The sequence below is a fragment of the Kwoniella dejecticola genome, chromosome 8 (genome assembly GCF_000512565.2).
Source record: "Kwoniella dejecticola CBS 10117 chromosome 8, complete sequence".
NCBI classification, from domain to species: Eukaryota; Fungi; Basidiomycota; class Tremellomycetes; order Tremellales; family Cryptococcaceae; genus Kwoniella; species Kwoniella dejecticola.
The window spans coordinates 1,605,208-1,626,451 of record NC_089308.1 but is presented as its reverse complement, the minus strand read 5'-3'; the positions used below and the strand labels follow the sequence as shown (position 1 = coordinate 1,626,451).

Below are 21,244 nucleotides of genomic sequence, written 5' to 3'. Positions count from 1 at the left end.
GCGTAACGCGCTCCCTACCCTTCACGACTTGTGTGTCCATGGGGTACACCTAATTGTCTCCGCCCATCGCAACACAACACAACACAGCACAACATATAGCCGATCTATTGCGCCCCATTTCTGGGTCCTTCCCCGCGGCGGAGCGCATCTCCTGAATATTTCAACACATGATAACGATCAAAGCGTAAAAGCGTAGTGTAACCAATCAATTCACTCACACTCACTGATTGCTTCAGATGCGATGCGCGATGTGATCGGATAAGATGATACTAGCTGGTCGGTCTAAAAGCCTTTTGAAACGTTTAGTTTGCTAAAATTTCCTTCAAGAACTTTGCGCTGGTACTTGCGTCGAGCGATGACGAGGTCGACCGACGCAAGCAAGCTATATAAGCATGACTTGTTGTTGTCTCTCGATCATAAACACGCACATGCATGTCCAATACAGCTCTTCGTCTACTCATCGTCTACTCATCAACCTCCTGTATTGGATAACGGGCGGGATAGAGTTCAAGATGTCGGCTCAAGTGGAAAGTCGACCCGTCGAAGTTATGACTCAGAAGTAAGTCTTAGACCTGCTTGATCCAGTCGGATCAGCTTTCGGCAGTATCAACTTGCCCAATTCCCTCTCGCCTTGTGTCCTTGTCTCACCTCACCGCAGACGGAGCTCCAAGCTGACGCGAAATGCGATGTAGTCTCAAAGAGCACGATGGGAGACTGTACAATGATGTCCAAGGTTTGTCGAAACTTATTGAAATTGTATCAGCTATGTCTGCTACGCTTCCCTGTGTTCCGAGCTGAATCTACTGCACATGAACAGACGACTACGCCTTACCTGCCGATCAAGAAGAGATCGATCGACTCAATTCGCAGCACAGAGCTCTGACGATGGTAAGCTCATTACTGCATTGCTATGTCGTTTCCGATACTTGTCGTATCCAGCACAAAATTACGATCAGCTGAGACATACCTATCACCCAGCTATATGACTCACTCATACCTGAACCCATCAAGGCTTCTCTTGTCGAGCAAACGAATCCAAGAATCCTGGATGTAGGTTGTGGAACGGGAATATGGAGTATTGAGGTTGCGGAGGAAATCCCTACAGCGTCTGTAATCGGTGTGAGTCAAGTTCGTTTGTCCTTTCATCGAAGATCAGCCCTCGGTCGCCCTTTCATTGTTATCTCCAACTACCCGCGCAATGAAGCAGCTCGCCAATACCTACTTAGGCGATGAGCTGACTACTTTGCTTTTAGGTCGACCTCGTCTCGATCCATCCCAAATCATACCCATCTAACGTATTATTCCAGAAACTAGATATACTGGAGAGTTTTCCGGAAGGATGGGAAGGATCATTCGATCTTGTCCACGCGAGGTACTTGATTGCAGGTGTAAGTCCTGTGTGTGTGCCATGTCAGCCGTTCGGAACGTCATTGGCAATACGCGAGAGAATGTCGCAGAAAAAGCTGATGATTAACCTGGTCCTCATAAGATCCGCGATTTCTCCCTTTTACTCTCGCGACTTACGAAACTCCTCAAACCCAACGGACATCTAATCATCATGGAGCCTCAAGCCTTGTGGAATACAGTCAACGATGATATCCACAAGACTTGTCCCAGTACAGCCCAGATCTCCAAGATTGTATATGAGTGAGTCACCGATTTTCTGTTCTCCGCTTTGGATCGACGGAGTTCTTCTCTGTTGGGCTGATCTTAATACATGTCTCGCTGGCCGGCTGATTGACCATAGTGCGATGCTCAAATTGGGTATCGATCCGATCCCCGGGAAAAGGGTGTCGGAACACCTCAAAGCGAATGTGCAGTATGATCAAGTGGAGACTATCACCAAAGACTTGCCTCTTTCACCTTGGTCAAGCGGTACGTAAATACACCTTGAGCCCGTCATTCCTGCATCGTGCAGGTCCGCATATGCCAGAGCTGAGTCATTGGTGTTCCCTTTGCAGATCCACGAATGAAAGAGATAGGTCAAGCTCATTTACCAGTCACCCTCACCCTCCCCGGCGCATTTAGGAGGTTGACCTTGAGCTCCGGGCTAATCGACGAAGAAGCGTATGATAAGCTTGTCAGAGGTTCTCAAGAGGAAGTGAGAAAAGCCGAAGGACAGTTGATCTTTCCTGTATGGTTGATCTGGGCCAGGAAGAAGTGACGAAATGGTCGTCCAGCAGATCTCAGATCGGACGATAGTACGCAATGAAAATGTTAGGCTTGTTACCGGAATGTTATGGGATGGTACTGGTTGAAAAGAAAGGCATTCGGACTGTAAAGAATCGGAAGTGTACTGTACTGTATTATATGCATTGCCGAGTACATCACAGTACACGGGCGCAGTTTGTCTGTGGTAAACTGGATATGTGCGAGCGCAATACGGAACGATCGTCCGCACAATAATCCTCTGTGTGATTGTGGGAGTCCTCAAAGGGTATGCTTCTTGTGCGTACCATGAGGTTGTACGGTCTGTGTATGCTTCTCTGCATCACAGCTGTGAATCTTATATATTCGACTGTACAACGAGCTTCGAGCGTTACGCTGCTTTCGTCGTCTGATGAATTCAAGCCCCAGGAAATTCAAGAGTTGGCGTAGTCAGCAACAGTCCATCACGCTACTATCATCTCTTTATCCGAGTTGACTAGTCCGACCAGACCCGTCCCGTACTGCTCAATAACGAGATGACAGAACGGTATGTGGGGCCTGACTCGTGCTTTGTCATCTCGATAGAGCAAGGTAAGGAAGCTGATCTGGTCACCGTTCTTGACCGTAGTGCGCCATTTGATAAGGGTCGAAGTGGCGAGAGGACATACAATGATGAACAAGGTATGTCTTGATTGTGATCAGAAGTTTGACCTTGCCTGATATCATACTGTACGCCCTCCCGAACTGGTCCTTGTTCTGCTGCACAGACCGATACATCCTTCCTGCCGATCATCAAGAGGTGGAGAGGTTGGATACCCAGCACAAAGCGGTGACTATGGTGAGTTAGTCCAGTCTTGGCTGACATTATTACTGTCAATTTGTCTTGTCCTGCAATTCGAGAGCAATCAGAAGGGCTGAGCTGATAGGACATCCGAAATGATCGAATATATAGCTTTTTGATGGGTTGTTACCTCCCGAAATGTTGCGAACAATCAGTCAATCGAATCATTCGACAAATGCGGAAGTGAACGTGCTGGATGTTGGATGCGGTACGGGACAATGGTTGATTGACCTTGCAAGAGAATACCCTCGTATACATGGTGTTGGAGTAAGCTCTATCTGCACTTCACACATCTGTTCAGAATTGGGATTTCCAATTGAGGCGGAAGCAGGACGCAAAATTCGCGAACCTGGTTTATCAAGCTGATCTGATTGATCTGATTTGGTGTTGTATAATTTTCTGAACAAGATCGACATAACGATGATTCACCCACCCGAATCTGAATATCCACCAAATATCCGATTCATCAAGCGAGATATTTTGGCTCCGTTACCGCAAGAATGGCTTGGTAGGTTTGATATTGTGCATGCTAGATTCCTCATTACAGGTGTAAGTGAATGAGAAGGAGAAACCTCTTGAACAGCGTTGTCCGCCAAGCGGCAATGATGTAAAGGAAAGACGCTGACAATTATCGCGATATTCCCAATGAAATGAAACGGTATTGTGGTCAGTAGATCAAGGACTTCCCAGCGCTCATTCGTAGATTATCGACCCTCCTCAAATCCGGTGGATATTTGGTCATTTTAGAACCGGAACTCAAATGTCGATTGACTACAAGCTCGAGATCCAGTCAGGATGAGGGGGCGGAACATAGCACGGCTAAGACGCTGGAAGAGGTTTGTCCGGGCATTGCAAGGTATAACAAGATCGCTCTTCAGTAAGTTCTGTCGGATACAGCTGCGCCTTGATTCCAGCACTAAGCCTGCCAGGGCAGGCAAGCTGCCGGGTATTCAGGCCAAGTCGGATTGACTGAATGTATCGTCATGTCATGGCTTTTAGGGCGATGCAGAGCTTCGGCATGGATATGCAAGCTACCTCGAAAATCCCTTCGTATATCCTCGAAAGTGGTTCGTTCGAGGAACAGAGTGTCAAGACTCAGTGTAAGGAATTACCGATGAGTGATTGGTCAGAAGGTATGTCCGTTTACCCTTTAAAACATGCATTCTCGTCGTCCAAACAGGCGTACAAAGAAGCCCATGGTCGCTATCTGATTTGGGTGATATCAAGTAGATCCGAGAATGAAGCAAATTGGGGAGTGTCAATTATCGAACTCTCTAGCGTACCCTGATACGATCAAACGAATGGTGCTTGCCTCCAGCATAATTGACGAAGTCGAATTTGAAATTGCGAAGAAAGGATATCAGGATGACATCCGTTCTGGGCAAGGTAGGCCCGTTCTGCCTATTTGGTGTATATGGGCGAAGAGAAAGTGAGGATTATCGAAAGAGATTTTCTGACGCAGCCGTTGTCGATGGTTTTGGACGTATTCACATCTGAGCGAAATGCATGGGCAAGACATGAGATGGGCTTGTCGTATTTCGTCAACTGCACTACCGCCTGTCCCTCTTCTTGTCTCTTTCTCGATCTCTTTCCCTATCCTTGTGTCGATCTTTGTGAGAGTGCCTAGAAGAATGATCGTTGTCGTGATGAGAATGGCCATTCCTGTCCCTCTTCTTATCTTGATACTTCGGCGGAGCGAATTTGATCACTCTCCTTTGACCCACAGCCTGACTAGCTTTGACAGCTTCTTCTTTGGCCTTTTGCCTAGCCGATAAGCTTGTGGGACCATACTCCGGTATAAGAGATTCCAGATTGCGTCGAGTGAGCCAACCTGATGAAGGGAAATTCGTCGATCGCTCGTCTATAGATACGAATTCGACCTTTGTAGAAGATCGATCAGCAATTCGAAGCTTTCTGGGTCATTTCCCGAATTATCAAATGGATCTCCTAGGCAAGGGCGTGGAGGAAACGGGAAGGGTGATGATCACGGGGAGTGGAGAACACAGTTGGTGAACGACCAAAGATCAGGATAAAGTCTTAAGAAGCGACAACCCGCGCAAGATGCAGTCAAGAAGATAGGATAGCACGTACGAGTTTCGAGTATATATGGGGATTGGCAAACGCAGAGGAAGACAATAATCTAGTATTGATATGTTCCCCATTCTCATACTTCAGCTTGAGGAAATGCTCGACTTTATTCTGCCAAAGTCGACGAGATATCAGCTTGTTGCCGCGACACGTAGATTGCGAGTACTGTGGAGCTGACCTTGAGCGTGTCGCTGCATTCTCCAGGATCGACTTCATCAGGTATCCCCCAATTATCTAACCCTTCTATCTCCTGGGGTGTAGTCACAATTCGTAAGATCTCATCTTCGTTCAGACCCTCGAACTCTGGACCCCATTTCGAAGATGCTGGATTTGTTACTTCGGATTTCGATATATCCGATTGGGCCGTATGTGTCAAGTTCTCTGGCAACTCCCCTTGGGCTGAACTGGGTATAGAGCTTGATCTCTTCGACGTGGATTTTATTTTGCCCTTGACAGCAGAGCTTGCTGGCATGGGTGTTGTTGGAGTCGGAGAGAGTCGGCGACGTTTGGGTGATTTTGGAGTAAGTACTATTCCGCTTGGAGCCCGTATCTTCTTCGTCAGGTTGGATGGCGTATCTGAGCCTTCAAATGAGCTTCTGGTCGGCTTCGGCTAAGAGTTGCGGTGAAAAGCAAGAGCCAGCCAACTCACCTAGAACAGGTTGATCCCTCAGTCTCTTGAGAACCCATATATGCCCAAAAGCCAGATGAAGAAACGTGTAGCGGCCCGTATGCAGGAGAGAGACACGTGTAAATAGAAGGAAGAGGGCCAAGTGTGATCAAGTGTTCTCGTATTGGCTATTGCATATAGTGGGCACTTACGGAAGGACCTGCTTTTGTTTGGTTTGAGCCCCCAATCGAGGAGTCGGAATCGTCAGAATAGTGAACGAGGCCTGCACATGATCGAGTCAGCTTGTCTGAAGGTCACAACTCAGCAAAGATTAGCTGACCTTGCATCTTGCAGACTGGAAGCGGTTTGTAGCTAGCCTTGATGATGTATACGATGTGATCGATCTACGAAGGAAAGTCAAGGTATGGAAATGTTTCTTTGGTTGTTGCTGTTGAGCTTGTTTCTTGGGCAGCGTTAAGCCGCGGAGTTGTGTATGATCTCCGTGCACGCCCAGAGGAAAGTTATGACGTGCGCGATAAAGAAGTCTATTTACGAAGTAAATAGCGACATCTTAAACGCCCACAGAGGGCAGGAAGGGTATCTGACTTTGCTTTGCTTTCATTTACCTCGATACCCCATTACAGTCGCTGACCGGCGAGAGGACCGAAGAAAGGACGACTCAAAAAGCTATGTCGGAAGTATCGCCTTTACAACCTATACCCGAGCCTCCCGCTCCTCGTAAAAATGCCAATTCTATCGAGTTGATAGCTGGAAGTGTTGGGGGTGCTTCTCAAGTATTGACTGGTCAAGTGGGTTTTTCCGTCTCCTTTCACACACTCTCATTCGCTGATTCTGCTAACACTGAACTCTTATTAGCCTTTGGATACGCTGAAGACCGTAAGCTTCCAGTCTGTTGTAAATCGCGACGCCAGCTTATCCGTACTTTATTTGTAGAGAGCTCAAACAGCACCGAAAGGTCAATTCAAGAATACCTTGGATATCTTCACTACCACTGTCCGGAATGAGGGTCTCCTTGCGCTGTACAAAGGAATGGTGAGCTGGACTTGAAGCATCTTTGCTTCATGACACGAAGCCATACATATCAGCTGACTTATTGAATGCGCATGAATAGTTATCGCCGTTATTGGGAATAGCAGCCGTGAACTCCCTGCTATTCACGGCATACGGCGCATCGCGAAGGATCGTCTCTCCGTACCCCGACTTATCGATAGCGCAGGTAGCTTCTGCCGGAGCGATGGCCGGAGCTGCTAATGCGGTGTTAGCTTCTCCTGTGAGCTATCTGTCTTTTGTCTTTCGCCGAGGCTTAGGGCTCCTTTCCTGCAGTGGGAAGGTAGGAGAGATGTCCTGGAGTCTTGTTAGCTGATCGAGCTGTCTATGATGATCTGGTAGGTTGAGATGTTCAAGATCCGGATGCAGGGTCAATATGGAGGAGCGGGCGATAAGAAGTTGAGCGGGGTTGTAGGGGATATGTGGAAGCAGTATGGTTTCAAGAACGGTATAATGAGGGGATACTGGGTGAGTCGGGGCGCGATCTTACTGCTCGTGACAAATGACAACAGCAAGATGCTGATCAGGTGTGAGCAGATAACGTTTGTCCGAGAAATCCCAGCATATGCAGGGTTCTATGCTGGTGAGTTACATAGCCCAGTCGACCACGACTGCGACTACTTAGTCGATCTCTGGACCGGTAATAGTGATAGTAATGATAATTACGAACTAGCATAAGCTGACTAAATCCGCTTCTTGTGTGATACTGTACTCTCTTCTTCGCAGGATATGAAACTTCGAAAAGATGGTTCGCGAAGCATTATTACCCCAACCCCGTTCCCGTCTGGGCGACCCTCACTTCCGGAGCCTTGGGAGGCGTATCATACTGGTTAGCCTGTTATCCATTAGACGTGATCAAGTCGCGCGTCCAGCTTTCGAAGACACCGCCTGTACAAGGGCATTGGTTGAGCGGGGGATATATCAATCAAGAGTTCAGGGTGATATTGCAAGAAGGCGGAGTGTGAGTGCGATCCCATGGGCGCTTGCTCTTTCTCCCGTTCTCCTTTTCTGGGTCACCTTTTTCGATGGAGAATGGAGTATGGAGGGAGATCTCAGGACCTCGGAAACCTTGCGAGAATGTCGAGCTGACCTGACTGTTTCTTCTCGTTTTGCATCACAGTCGAGCTTTGTATAGGGGTCTGACGCCTTCTTTACTCCGAGCTGTACCTGCTGCTGGAGCCACTTTCTTAGCTTACGAAATTGCCAAAGGTAGGTTCTGAGCGTTTTGAGCTCCGTTTGAGCTGCATTGTCCGTCAGGAAGACTCATTGACGATCTGATCTTGACTTTTCCGCAGAATACATTATCGATCACAATTTATTGTAGACTGACATCTACATCTACACCTACCTCGGAATCTCAGGAAATTAGATAGTTTGCATTGAGAGGACACACCGGGCGGATATCTAGTAGATTGGGTCAAATATTACAACATGCATATCTTCACACTTCACACATCACCATGTCAGCGCGAGGTGGCGATGTCATTGACCTTGATTGCTGTCCACACTTGACCGTAAGCTTGGACCGTCATTATCAGTACAGAATGTAGATTGGTTAAAGTATTGTCCGCCGGGCTTATGTGCTTTCATCCCGTGAGCGTACTGGTCCATGCATCCTCAGCTCGAGATTAGAGCTAGATATGTATAAGATAGTTCCCTTCCTCATGATCCCTGTAATCCCGGATTGATGGAGTTTGTTGTGTGGTACAAGTCAAACGAGACTGAGAACGATTACCAGAACTGAGTCAAGTCAGGATGTATACCATCCCTCGATCGCAGTAAGACGATATTCGAACTTGTCGTTGAGAACTGTGCGTGAAAGCAGCAATAATAACGCGTCAGTACGCTTATCCGGATGCGAAGGCGACTGAATTGGTCAGAAGCAGGATGGGATAGCGTAGAAAAAGAAGAAGAGGACGAGTCAGAGTCAGAGTCAGCACTCACCCCATTGCCAACAAACACCCCCGCCCTACGGGCAATCTCCATATCCACAGCGACGCCGACCTCCTTGTCCTGCCAATCCGGATATATATCGTGTCTTCCTATCCAGACGTTATCCCATCCTTCAGACTGTAACCACATCCTAATCTCCCTTATCCAACTATCGTCCGCGTCCGTCAAGATATATACCGATTTCAACAGCGGGTGGTTCTTCCGCATTCGTCGTGCTCTGGCGATTATATCCAGCGTCTCAGGTAGACATTTCGCCTTGTACAGCCCCATTCGAGTGGCTTCCACCATGCTTTCCGGAGGAGGGACGTTTTCGTTTCCTGGAAGTTTCGGTAGTTTGTTGAATGATACGAAGGGGCTGATGTGATACCACATTCAACATATCAGCTCACGTTTTGATCGGTCGTACTCTGACTTTGTCCATAGATTGCTGGATTGCGGGTCTACGCCCTCTGCGCCCTCTGCGCCCTCCGCTATAATGGTGAGACCCCAAGTGAAATGACAAATAAAAAGAAAAAAAAAAGAAAAAAAAGGGGCAGAGCAACTCACGCAGCTCGCCTGCCTTTCTCCTCGCACACAGCCTCCCATCCATGTCCTCGCCGCAAATGCATCGCCAGTATATGTTTCCACGAACTGGTCTTGTGAACATCGGTACTTGTAGTCCTGGACGCAGCGTCTAGATCGTACGGATATGCTTCGGGAGCCAGGGAATGCAAGTTGCGATTTATGATGTCGAGTACGGTAGGCGAGAAAGAGAAATGCTTCATCACTGGTGATTTGACGAAAGTGTCGTACAGATCCAGCGAGGCAGGGGAGTCGAAGAAGCTACAATGTTCGAGACACTATTGTCAGCTCCTGCATCTTTCCTTCAGGCATAGATCTGGCGAGTCTGATCTGTACTTTACGCCACGTGAGACCCAGTTTGGTATGATAGGATAGGATACGACACTGCGACTAGGTGCGCCGAACTCACTCATCGTCGAATGGTTCACCTGATATCCTGACGCAGCTCTGCTCGCTCCCAGCTAACAAAACCTGTATCTGATGGATCCTAGATTGACCATCCGCTACCAACTGCAAGTCTCCTTCCGGCTGGAATTCCGATTGGATAGTATGTGTTTGCTCTTTATATGTTGGACAGACATTTCGATAGTAATGCGCTCTGGGGTGGTGCATCGGACGTGTCAGCCGAGCTCAACTCTGCTGAATTTAACATGAGATGGAAAGCATTCAACGCAGCGATGAGAAACAAGCCAGAAGAGCAAACACGAGCAGTCTAAGCAGAGAAATGAAGACTCACGGTACGGCCCTAGGAGACTTGTAAAACTTCTCAAAACCTGAGACAACCGTTGATATATACGCTGATAATGGTATTCTTGCTGAACGCCAGGGCCAACGTGAGACGACGAAGGGGAGGTACTACGTCAACCGTAAGAGATCAGCTGTCCTGCTTACCTGCGAAAGGTCTTCTATAAGAGGTGGAGAGAAGCTGCACATGTGTATGACATACCGTATCGTCCTCTACGTAAGGCTCGAAGGCTAAAGACCTGTTGCCCAGGACTGCTAGATGGTGTTGTAGTCTGCGGTAGATCAGCATCTACCGCCTCCCAACTGAAGAAGCGGATCGTCATGAGTGATACCTACAATACTCGTTGTAGCTACGAGAGGAAGGAGATATCAATTGACTGTAATTCGCTTTGAAGGCTTGGACATGGTGAAGAACAGTCATGTGGGCAGGTTGGGTTGTAATAGCGATAAGATAAGATAGTTTACCTGATGGTTGAACCCCGTTCCTCTCGGCACGTCGAACCTATCGTGGCCGTTCATTCAGCTCACGTCGTCCCGGATTGACATAACACAAATCATTGAACTCAACAAGTTCACTGCTTCAATGCGCGGATCAAGTGATCGAGTGAAAAGAGAAATGCACGTGAGATGGAAGAATCAAAGATTTATTCAGAAGCTGTGAATCTGTGAAAGAGACAGAGAAAGGAGACGCACTTGACATATCTCCCATTCTTACCCTCCCCCACACCCCCCTCCCCCCTTGTACGGGCTAACGAAGCCTCATTCTTCCATTCTTGTGTATACGTCGGCGGGAAAGGCGGTTTCGGATGGATCGTAAACAAAACCACTAATCCGAAAATCACCAATAACAATTTGAAAAGTGGTCTTCTTTGTATACTTCCAATCATAATCATCCCTAATCCCCCTAATCCACCTGTTACTCCTCCTCTAGAAGATGAGCTTGAACTTGATCCTGGGGTAGGTAGAGGTAGTCGCTCGTACAAGGAGTTGAGGTATTCGGTATTTAGGGTTATAGGTGGGCCGAGAGGGTTGGGGAATGTTATTCGCATTTTGCGTTTGCTTTTGGGCTCGTACCGTGCACTGTGTACTATGTACGGCTTGGTGTTCTCGCGGCCGGTCGGTGAGCTTGTCAATTGTCAATTGGGCTGTGGCCAGAGTCTTACTTGAGCAATAACTGAAAGTGCAAATTGTCGCGGTGATGAGAAGAAAGGGAGTGGACCAATAACATGAACATGTGGAGAATAACATGGTCTTCAGGGACGAATGAGGAACAAAACCACGGGTAAGCTTAAGGGACCGAATAACGCGTCTCACCGTAGAAGACCCCTAGTGAGTAGTACGTGAACAAGCATACCCACTACCCACCCACATGCATATAACTGGAGTCTCCGGATTGGGAACTGACTGATCTGATCGACGGCGTTGTCATAGGATGATCATGTGTACATGATAAATACACAGATGTATAATCACAAAGCCCAGAAGCATTCTCTTGCTCTACTTGAGGATGATGATAACGATATATGACATACATATCCAGCCTACACCAGGCTTGGTAGAAAACTCTTATATAGCTTCGCAAATTGAACTACTGTAAATCACATTACCCCAGCTTGTTTTTCCACTCTACCCCGATTCAACGCTCCGATCTCATGACTCAAGAAATCACCTATGTCGGGTCTGTGACGACCGCCATCAAGTTCAGAGAGTCAGCGTACGTACCAAGTGACGCAAGTGCATTCTACTACTGCACTTGGAATCGCACTCACCTCGTCCTCGCTATCCTCAACAAAATCTCAGCCATCCGTTCATTCTCATCCCTGCCCAACAAAGTTCCCTGCTCTTCGGTATCACTACCCAACCTCATATTCCTAAACCCACCCGTCATCGTCGAGTGCGCATTAAGCGGCGAATGGGAATGGGGTTTAGAAGCTTGTTTAACAGCTGCACTCGCTCGGTCCTTCAGTGACTGAGTAGGTAAATCCAGATATTGTCCAAGCATGATCAAATCTTTATAATTGCCCGACTGGAGTTGAGTTATCGGTACACCATGTTCGACGCCTCCTTCGTTGGCGTTGAAGAATGATTTGAGCAGTTGAAGCCATTTGAAAATCACGTCTATCTCCGAAGAAGCCAATTGCGGGCCTGTATATGCTTTGTCCGATAATGGGGGGACCAACAATGAAATTAGAATATCGATGATTCGACGCCAGATCGATATCATCAGTCGTAATTTGGTCTCTCCGTTGAGAGTCACGGAGAATACGGAGAACTAATTATCCCATCATGAAGTCAGCTCAAATCCAAATTGTCCATGAAAGTGAGACGAAGATAGGTTGAAAGTAAACACACATTCTCATTGAGATAATCGAATAACCCTCCTAAACTAGTTTCGATATCCTGCTCGCTCAAGACAGCCTTGGCCTTCTTCTTATCTTTCAGCGGTTTAGTCAAGTTATTCAGAGTATTGGCACTCAATTGCGACCTCAAGTACTCGCTCATCTTGTCGATCAGCTCTCTTGACATGTCGGCACTGGATCTGTCCAGCGCTCGAGCCGCAGCAGATAGATGATACGAAATATCGTTCTTCTCCCCACCTTCCATGCTGATTCGGAGGTGCACCAGTCCGCCTCGATTCGTCGAGGAGAGAGGTAATACGATATCTCTTATAGGTTGTTCGTTGAACAATCTAGAATCGAGCTTGAAAGTCGAGGTACCGAGTAAATCATGTTTCCCGACCAATTGTCGATCGTAAGCTTGAAGCTCGAGTACCTTGATGGATCCCACCGAGATCTCGAAGGATTGTTCCCTATCATAGCAAGACATCTCGTCAGCCCCATCCAGTAAATTTGCAACCGATACCTCGTCCCACTCACCACCTAGGATCCTCCGCGCCCAGTATTGTCCTAGTCTTGATCAACCTCTCTCCGTTCTCCTTGTCAGTGACAATGATAAACCCGTCAGCAGGCTTAGATCCGCCTCTTCCAACCAAGTTCTCCCCTCGCAGGATCGTCACCGTAAACACGTGTCTTATCGAGTTCTTATCGCCTGCTGAGCCACCGATCTTGTTGACGTTGGCTGCTTGTTTCATAATCCTCGCGGTGTCTTCAGCTTCCATTGCGTACATGAGATCTTCGAGGGACTGTTTCGCAGCTGACATATCTGTCATCTTCACGCATGCCTAGAACACCACACGGACCTCAGCCCCTGATCTGGCAGGTCGCAATAGGGAGGGGAAACAGTCACGCACAGCTGGAGGAACCGCAAACCCGTCCACCTTTTTCTTCTCCAGGTTCTTCACAGCCTGTTGTCCCTTAGCTAACCAATTCCCAGCTTTACTACCCAATTTGTTCTGTATCTCAGAGGTCGGCGTAGATACTTTAGCAGGATTGATATCATGTTGGAAGAGGGCCAAGACGGTCGTAGCATAAGTCGATACTGCCAATGACACGGTCTATTTCCGTGTCAGGTCATTGCAAGAATCAGCTTGCTGATCATTGGTATAAGTAGGAGGTGTGAGCTGAGGTAGGGTGGAGTAGGGCTTACCTTGGAATAATCAATCAAGAACACAGCACGCTTGTATTCCGATAAAGGCAATTCATGCAGTATCACCTGAGCAGAAGATCGGATGAATTCGAATAGGTCGATGACAGATTGAGAGTGTTTGTTCTCTCCTTCCGGGACCCACTACACGCAAGTGCAGAGTCCGTATTAGCAAGTTACCTCTCATAAGATTCCATAAATATGTTCATCCGTAACAGCGGACCGGAGAACGCTCAACTCACACTGTCCATCCCAACAGCTCTACTGACCCAGTCATGTACCTGACTACCCTCGGTATCCTTCAGCCAAGCCAACACATGCGGTTCGAAGAACGCATCGAGCTCAAACCCATGTTCCTGGTTCGGACAAAGATCATCCCACAGATCCAGGAGCTTTCCCGTGGTTTCGTACAGTGTGAAAATGTCCGAAGCGACTCCTCTGGGCTTATCAATCACCTGTAATTCCGCTAAGAAGAGGGGTAGTTGTCGGGATAAGATTATCGCTGCAGGGTTGAGGGAGCTATTGGACGATGGCATCAGTTGCCGCAGATCAGCTTTCTGTCTGAATAATGACGTCTCCCTCAGCCTTCACCTAACCAGTGAAAGAGGAAAGTTCTCTGGCAGATGGTGAGCAACTTACCTTCCCAGACCTTTACCCCAGACTCTCTTGACGTCCGTGATCTCTTTATAAATCCACCCCGCCACATTCTCGAACCCCTCAATCAACTTATCTTTCCCGCTCGATCCCACTTGTCTCAATCCATCATCTTGCTGTCCCACTCCTCCAGTCAGGTACTCCACCGCTTGTACATACTCTCCAATAGCTGCGCCCTTCAACTCATCGGACGCATCGCCAAGTATCTTCTGGGCGTAAGGTTGACCTTCAAACATCGTGGGCGCAGCATTAAATATGATTAGGAGGGAAGGTGGCGGTGCAGGTGGCGGGCTCGAAGTAGTCGGGAAGATCGCCAACAAAGAGGTATTGATCAGAGACAGTAACGTCGAAAGAAGTTCCGATAAGATAGGGCTCAACGGATCGTTCGATCTCACGCCATACGAGAGAAGTTTGACGGTCTCAGCGATGTTCTTGGAAAGCTGGACTTCCTCTTGACGGCCTGAACCGATCGTATCCCCCCATCGCTTGATGATACTTTCCAACTCTTTCTCTTTCTCTCTGCGCGAAGCTATACCCCATATATCCCTGCATTTCTCTAACAAGTCCCGAGTTTTGGTAGAATGCCCCACTTCAGCGGATTTTGAGGCGAGTCTTCCGAAAACTTCGATACTTCTCGGAGGGATGAAGAAAGAGTTTGAAGCTGCTTCAGAGCCTCGAGGGGAGGTAGGTGAGAGAGGTACGTTGTTGAAGTCGTTTGGCGAACCTGGAGCAGCTAAATCTGGGAAATCCTTCAGAAGTCCTGATATAGCTTGGGCTAAGTGTGCTTGACGGTTCTTCTGGGATGGTGTGAGCGGTGGTGGTTGAGAAGACAGGAGAGTCATAGCTCGTTTCAGATCTGTCATGTACATCTGATTCGGACATCTCAGCTTCAGCTCTCGACTTTCTCATAGGTCTTTATAAAATTGGACTGACCTGCTCAAGTACACCACTTCGCTTGATATCAATAACATCTCTGTCCAAGACATCCCTTCTTACACCCCAGACTTGTCCCACCGTATCGACCATCTCATTCACATCCCCATCCCAGATCGGACTGGGCTTTCTCTTGATACTGTCTTGCGAGTTCGTTGAGATCCTACCGAGACCAATACCCGAAGACTTCCTTCTCACAGATTGCGGTGGTGATGCCGGTGTTGTCGCGCCATTCGGCATACCCATACTTAATCCGCTAGACGCAGAATCCTGTTCTGGATTAGGGGAAGCTGATAGCATGTACGACTGTACCTCCGCCCTGAGTCGGAACAGGAAATCTCGATCTTTCTCTGTTTGCGGTTTCGCAAGAGGCGAGAAGAAAGATGATCTGGGCAAATAGTTGTAGAGCAGTTGGAGTAGGTGCGACTGGTGGACGTGAACAGGAGCTGTACCCGGGGCACTTGGTGGGATCGCCTGAGTGAATGCTATGGAATGACATGAAACATCCATTGAGCTACTCTCCTTTATACAAGTGGAAATATTAGGACATTACTCACCCTCAAGCAAAGTAGGTACTTCTCTCAGATTCAGTCCACTGGGCGTCTTCGTGCCCTTCTTGATCAGTCCCAAGAAAGTCACCACGGCAGCTTTCCACCCTTGATCACCCTCTTCATTGGCAAGTATACCCCAGAACTCCAACAAAAACTCTTTCGGTAATTTCACACCTTGCCCGTCGTCCGACTTATTCCTTCCGAGACTCAAGCCGAACCCCGAGGATTTCCTCCTTCCCCCTGGACCGGGAGAGGGGGTCTGTCCTGAACCGGGGAATGTTGGTGTGCCTCCCATCTCTGGTGTCTTCGGTCCAGCCGGAGGAGGCGAGAAGGACGAGAAGGTCAATCTGGACCCGTTGGGCGATGTGCCTTGTAAAGGAGGAGAAGGCATAGGAGGTAAAGGCGGAGTAGAGTGAAGTGAGAATGCCGAAGCTGTTGATGCCCTGCGAGTCATTGTCGGAGGCGGTGGATGACTCATGTGGTGATGTAGTACTCTGCGACAACACAATACAGGAATCAGAACGGGTCTGGTGAGGAGCGAGATGTGGAAGGGAAGACATACGCTACACGCAATGAATACATATAACCCAATTTATCGATTTCGTCGTTACCACCCCCATTCCCATTGGCATTACCGCTTGATGATCCGAAGCCATAGCTATTCTGTCTACCATTGGTAAGGCTCACGGGCGAGGCCAGCGAGCCCCCGCCGATAGGTGAAGGAGGCATCAATCCGGATTGCTGCGTGTGAGTGGTCTGCACTGTCGATACTGTCGATGTGGACATGCTCCTTGACGGATTACGAGGTAACGGGGGAGGAGTGGGACCATTACGATGAGCCTGCATCGTGGGGGTGTAGGAGGTGATTTGAATGAGTGTGTATGTATCTGTGTGTTGTTTTTGGAGCGTGAAGTGACTAGATGCACAGTCACAGTCAATACACTACGCTGTCGTGGGAAGATGCACCTGTGAAAATTGATTGATGGGATTGTGAGTGACCAGTCTGTGACGTGTATTCTGACATACCTTTGACTATATTTTTGCTGTGCTGGTGTATGATGATGATGATAATGATGCTATGATACTATTATGCTCTATATTGACCGTGCGCAAAGATTGACTATGTGATGCATGGACATCCTCTTCATCCTCTTCCTCATCCTGGCTCTAAGCATAAATATCTATTCTTACTCGTACTTGTTGCTCTGTTTTGACGCGTTTAGCAATTTATAATTTATATGGTGGATGCGCGTGTTTGGTTGCGGGTCCACTTGTACGAGTAACCCTGGTACCTGACCTGATCAACAGCAAACTTAGTATAACGTGGGAAAGTACTGCGGGGTAAGTGGAATGAGTCTCTTTCAACCTGCTCAGAGCGGCAGTCCAACATCCTTGCATCTATCCGTTCATCTTATGCGATCTACGCATGTTATACTCCAACTTGAGCTGAACTGTTCGAGTAGATCCAAGTCGAAAGCGAGAAATCAGCATTGTCGTAGAGGATTCCAGCAGATACCGATATGTAAGGGGTAGGCGGGTATGATAAATCTATGGGAAACCACCTTCCACTTTGGGTAATTCCCTATGCTCGTTCCGGCGGAACTGAACGATGAAAAGGAATGTTTCTTGTTCGTCCCTCTGTTCGTCATGCTGCTTGCTTGTACTGGTAAAGCATTCTCAAGGCTGAAAAGATAAGAATGAAGAGGGGTTAAGTAATCCTTCACATGTATTCATCATCCTTATCCCGCTTCATACTCGCCTGAGTACAGTGAGCTGCTTCCATCCCGGCACCAAAAGGGTATATAAGCAACCGATCTGAAAATCAAGTGATCGTTCTCTCTTCCTCAGAAATTCATCTCATCTCATCACTCCATCATTTCACCTTTTATCACTAAGACGCTGCTTCTTGCACTCACAATCGCAGTCATCATCATTTCGTACTTACGCAGCCCGCAGAACCTCTTCAACAGCGCCTTCAGATCCATCACTCTTGCTACCAAACAGTCGTCGAAGATTACAGCCCACTCGATACACACAACTCACCCGGCTCAGTCGATGGTCACCAGCACTATGCAATTCAAATTCCGAGCGAGCGAAGATAGGGGAGGAGCAGATCATGGATGGCTGAAAGTGAGTTTTTCTATCTTATCCTATTTCATCCCATCCCATCCCCTCAAGCACACTATGTGATCGTACAATCCCATCATAGTCAGCGACTAGCCGTGAATGAAGCTAACATCCGTGCCCCTCGCCTCTTCTTCGTTCAATGCTAGACATTCCATACGTTCTCATTCGCTTCATACTATCATCCCCAATACGAGCAATTCGGCTGTCTACGGGTAATAAACGAGGATCGCGTCGCCCCCAAAACCGGTTTCCCCACTCACCCGCACCGCGAGGCGGAGATCTTCTCATATATCATCTCGGGCGAATTGAGCCATAAAGATACGATGGGCAATGTGGAAACCATGAAACGAGGCGATATCCAAATGACCTCTGGTGGAACAGGTATAGCTCATTCGGAATATAATGATCATCCTACGAATCCCGTTCATTTCTTGCAGATTTGGGCATTACCCAATAAGAGAGGATTGGAGCCGAAATACTTGACTAGACATTTCACGGATGAGCGCAAGAAGGATAGACTGGCGCATATTGTGGCTCCTGTCGGATACGAGGGGGTGCAGGAGGTTCGAGAATGTGAGGGGTTGACACCGGTGAGTTAGGTTGTCTCCTCAGCCAATTGTGTGCTATGTGCTTTGCAGTCGTGTGCTTAACAGCAAAAGAGTGACATGTGCTGACTTTGGGTAATTCTCGTTTGTAAACTCGGTTTTCATTTAGATCCACGCACCACTCCATTTCTTCGCCTCCCTCCTCTCTCCCTCAAAATCAGTAACTCACACTCTTCTCCCTTCGATCAATGGTAAAGCCACGAAGAAGCTGTATATCCAATTAATCCAATCATCAGGCTACAACACGGAATCAGCTGCGAAAGACGGCAAAAATGGCCCGCTGGTGCAGATCTCGAGCGGGGCCCAAAGTGCCAAGTTAGGAGAGGGTGATGGGGTGTTCATCACTTCCGGGAAGACTGGCGAGGAAGTGATCATTGAGAATGTTGGGAATCGAGTCGGGGAGGTAGTCGTTTTTGAGATGGACGATGAGTGAACGACTTCTCGTTTTCTCAGATTTCCTCGATCATAGGATAAGATACAAGGTCCGACGCCTCCTCAGCTTCGGGCTTTGAGGGAGAGGGAGGGAATGGAGGGATCAATGTAAGATTCAGAAGAAGAACTCGGAAGTGAATGGCTAATTCAAGACCATTGCCACATTTCTGTACCGCATGGTATCATATTTTTTCCCGTTCCTATCGTAATTGTTATTTCTGATGTATGCATCTATGTGGTATTTACTGTACAATCAAGCCTGTCCAATCACCATCTCTTGGCATCCCATCCTTATTTGTACCTGTGATTTTCGTCTTCCAGGTATCTCAACGATCCATCCGCATTGACCCACGCCAGATGACGTCTACTTATATCCGCCACGCGAGTCACCCCGACGAGGATCATAGTGGACAAAAACTCTTCGTATAGCAGATCCAGGGCTAATTTTACTCCATCTTCGCCTCTGTACTATCCACGCAAAAAACATGAACCAAGGGTCAGATGCAGAACGAGGCTCAGTCAGAATCATGTCAGAATTAGGAATATAGGAACACGAGTATCATACACTGTGACGAGGTGATAAGAAAAACTAGGAAGATGAGAACAAGGAAAAGGTTCAAGTCAAGTCACGCACAGCCAAACCCCACATAACAGGTCTACCGACCCAACAGTAATCCGCCCCCAGCGCCAGAGCCTTGAAGATATCTGAGCCCCTCCTGATTCCCCCGTCGATATGTACAGGTATCTTACCGCCGACCCCGTCGACTATGCGCGGTAAAGCCGAAAGAGTTGATGGTATTGAATCTAGTTGTCGTCCCCCGTGATTGGATATGATTATTCCGTCTACACCGTACTGTAGGGCGAGTCGCGCGTCCTCTGGATGCATGACTGAGGATGGATCAGAGCCACACCGAATAGAACGAAAGCCATCAGCTTGACTCCCTGTGATGAGCGTGTGCACACCATTTGTCATCCACTGTGAAGCACTCACCACCTTTCAACCAGATCTCCATCTTGGTGTGATTTTTGAACCACTTGATCTTGTCCCAGTCCAACTCTCGATCTGCTCCCGAGTGAGTGATCGAGTGACGCATGAAATCAGTGGGTCGGTACAGTCACATGTGACAAGTGAATCCAATGGTTGGCATAATAGGGAGCATTGAAACGATTTGCTTTTCACAGCATTAACAGTGGATCCTTCATCATGGGGAAGGGGGCGGAAAGCTGGATACAGTATATAGACAGACAACTCACCGAACCCCACTGAATAATCGAAATCCTCTGGCATATTCTCGATCTTCTCACCATCCGGAACACCGAAACCAAATTTCAATTCACCCAGTCGTCGACCAGTCACAGGCAGGTCAACCGTGATCCAAAGGACTTTACATCCTGCCTCTGCGTTCCACAGGAGTTAGATGAATGAGCAGTGACAATCATCAGTCTGGGGCATTCGTGCGATCCGATTTCAATCTCGGATTCTCCATTTCTGCTTGTTTCAATCGAATTGACTGGACTGGCCAATCGAGCTCACCTTCAGCTTTACGTATAACGTACAAATTCGCCTCGTAATCCTTCATAACGCAAAGCTGCATTGCATAAGGTATCCGTATCCGAATCCGACTATGTTCGTCCGTCGACCTCGACCTCGACCTCGGTCTAGCTTGTATAATGTCTTGCACCGAAGTGGTCGCTCGACTGGATATACACATGGGCACGCCGACTCGCTTTGCAGCTCGTGAAGTAGCTTTCTCTTTTTGGGGATGAGCGACCACGTGAAATCCTGTTGGCGATATACCCAGTGGAAATTTCGACTGTAAGCCTCAATTCAGATTGGTATATCAGCCTGCTATCTCCCTCGATGGTCTGATCCGGCGAGTTGATAGGTTACATTATCGTGCGATGGGGCACACACTGTATAAGTAGACATGATGATCTAAAGCACACTGAGTCCATGATCATGTATGGTGAAGACAAAGGGGGAAACAAATGGACAAAAAGAAACGCAACTATTCACCTTGAAACCGTAAATCTCAGCTGAAGTGTCGATGTTCTTGACGTTCCGCAAAGCTCTAGGTAAGATCCTATACCGATTGTATTCCTCCACGTTGTCCTTGAGCCTAAGTAGAAAATGCGGGCTCAGCTCGAATCTGACGGACCACCGAAACCAGATGCCCGGGGTGATGGAGCCAGATCACTCAGCATTCATGCATTTATTCACGTAATCATGTCCATGGATCCTCCAGCTATGTAATTGGCATACTTCGGAGCGAGGTTCCGCGATGCGTATTCCTCTAGATCTTTGATAGAGTGTATCAAGGGATCTAAAGGAGGTTTACGTCCTGCCATTCTTGTTCAGCAGTGTTCCTTCAAATCGAATCTCGTGTGT

At 47.9% G+C, this 21,244-nt stretch overlaps 9 protein-coding genes across 9 annotated transcripts; 5 read left to right on the top strand and 4 right to left on the bottom strand.

Moving 5' to 3' along the window:
* Nucleotides 1-512: 512 nt before the first annotated feature.
* Nucleotides 513-2,164, top strand: I303_106883 (uncharacterized protein; the record flags this gene model as incomplete). Its single annotated transcript, XM_018411737.1, has 8 exons — nucleotides 513-559; nucleotides 693-733; nucleotides 818-888; nucleotides 979-1,119; nucleotides 1,254-1,388; nucleotides 1,490-1,647; nucleotides 1,748-1,875; nucleotides 1,962-2,164. The coding sequence occupies 8 exons, from the start codon at nucleotides 513-515 to the stop codon at nucleotides 2,162-2,164; spliced, it is 924 nt and encodes a 307-aa protein (XP_018258938.1).
* A 520-nt stretch (nucleotides 2,165-2,684) lies between these two features.
* On the top strand, nucleotides 2,685-3,355 carry I303_106882 (uncharacterized protein; the record flags this gene model as incomplete). Its single annotated transcript, XM_065969464.1, has 4 exons — nucleotides 2,685-2,695; nucleotides 2,777-2,829; nucleotides 2,916-2,986; nucleotides 3,101-3,355. The coding sequence occupies 4 exons, from the start codon at nucleotides 2,685-2,687 to the stop codon at nucleotides 3,353-3,355; spliced, it is 390 nt and encodes a 129-aa protein (XP_065825536.1).
* Nucleotides 3,356-3,409: 54 nt separating this feature from the next.
* On the top strand, nucleotides 3,410-4,422 carry I303_106881 (uncharacterized protein; the record flags this gene model as incomplete). Its single annotated transcript, XM_018411738.1, has 4 exons — nucleotides 3,410-3,538; nucleotides 3,664-3,866; nucleotides 3,989-4,122; nucleotides 4,220-4,422. 4 exons carry the CDS (start codon nucleotides 3,410-3,412, stop codon nucleotides 4,420-4,422), a joined length of 669 nt encoding a protein of 222 aa, XP_018258939.1.
* Nucleotides 4,423-4,539: 117 nt separating this feature from the next.
* I303_106880 (uncharacterized protein) lies at nucleotides 4,540-6,031 on the bottom strand (the record flags this gene model as incomplete). The annotated part of the gene is made up of 6 exons (XM_018411739.2): nucleotides 4,540-4,869; nucleotides 5,081-5,188; nucleotides 5,256-5,653; nucleotides 5,727-5,751; nucleotides 5,897-5,967; nucleotides 6,025-6,031. The coding sequence occupies 6 exons, from the start codon at nucleotides 6,029-6,031 to the stop codon at nucleotides 4,540-4,542; spliced, it is 939 nt and encodes a 312-aa protein (XP_018258940.2).
* A 342-nt stretch (nucleotides 6,032-6,373) lies between these two features.
* On the top strand, nucleotides 6,374-8,076 carry I303_106879 (uncharacterized protein; the record flags this gene model as incomplete). The annotated part of the gene is made up of 9 exons (XM_018411740.2): nucleotides 6,374-6,493; nucleotides 6,561-6,581; nucleotides 6,639-6,737; nucleotides 6,817-6,975; nucleotides 7,095-7,220; nucleotides 7,290-7,335; nucleotides 7,479-7,713; nucleotides 7,873-7,961; nucleotides 8,048-8,076. The coding sequence occupies 9 exons, from the start codon at nucleotides 6,374-6,376 to the stop codon at nucleotides 8,074-8,076; spliced, it is 924 nt and encodes a 307-aa protein (XP_018258941.2).
* Nucleotides 8,077-8,483: 407 nt separating this feature from the next.
* Nucleotides 8,484-11,059, bottom strand: I303_106878 (uncharacterized protein; the record flags this gene model as incomplete). The annotated part of the gene is made up of 8 exons (XM_018411741.1): nucleotides 8,484-8,561; nucleotides 8,697-9,060; nucleotides 9,252-9,527; nucleotides 9,676-9,864; nucleotides 10,003-10,121; nucleotides 10,213-10,299; nucleotides 10,476-10,512; nucleotides 10,704-11,059. The coding sequence occupies 8 exons, from the start codon at nucleotides 11,057-11,059 to the stop codon at nucleotides 8,484-8,486; spliced, it is 1,506 nt and encodes a 501-aa protein (XP_018258942.1).
* A 549-nt stretch (nucleotides 11,060-11,608) lies between these two features.
* On the bottom strand, nucleotides 11,609-16,537 carry I303_106877 (uncharacterized protein; the record flags this gene model as incomplete). The annotated part of the gene is made up of 11 exons (XM_065969463.1): nucleotides 11,609-11,690; nucleotides 11,780-12,282; nucleotides 12,363-12,819; nucleotides 12,887-13,191; nucleotides 13,261-13,464; nucleotides 13,557-13,697; nucleotides 13,796-14,072; nucleotides 14,193-15,076; nucleotides 15,141-15,625; nucleotides 15,698-16,185; nucleotides 16,254-16,537. The coding sequence occupies 11 exons, from the start codon at nucleotides 16,535-16,537 to the stop codon at nucleotides 11,609-11,611; spliced, it is 4,110 nt and encodes a 1,369-aa protein (XP_065825535.1).
* Nucleotides 16,538-17,761: 1,224 nt separating this feature from the next.
* I303_106876 (uncharacterized protein) lies at nucleotides 17,762-18,856 on the top strand (the record flags this gene model as incomplete). Its single annotated transcript, XM_018411743.1, has 3 exons — nucleotides 17,762-17,821; nucleotides 17,965-18,408; nucleotides 18,533-18,856. The coding sequence occupies 3 exons, from the start codon at nucleotides 17,762-17,764 to the stop codon at nucleotides 18,854-18,856; spliced, it is 828 nt and encodes a 275-aa protein (XP_018258944.1).
* Nucleotides 18,857-19,146: 290 nt separating this feature from the next.
* I303_106875 (uncharacterized protein) lies at nucleotides 19,147-21,204 on the bottom strand (the record flags this gene model as incomplete). Its single annotated transcript, XM_065969462.1, has 7 exons — nucleotides 19,147-19,323; nucleotides 19,490-19,743; nucleotides 19,847-19,918; nucleotides 20,110-20,253; nucleotides 20,390-20,669; nucleotides 20,873-20,975; nucleotides 21,077-21,204. The coding sequence occupies 7 exons, from the start codon at nucleotides 21,202-21,204 to the stop codon at nucleotides 19,147-19,149; spliced, it is 1,158 nt and encodes a 385-aa protein (XP_065825534.1).
* Nucleotides 21,205-21,244: the final 40 nt, after the last annotated feature.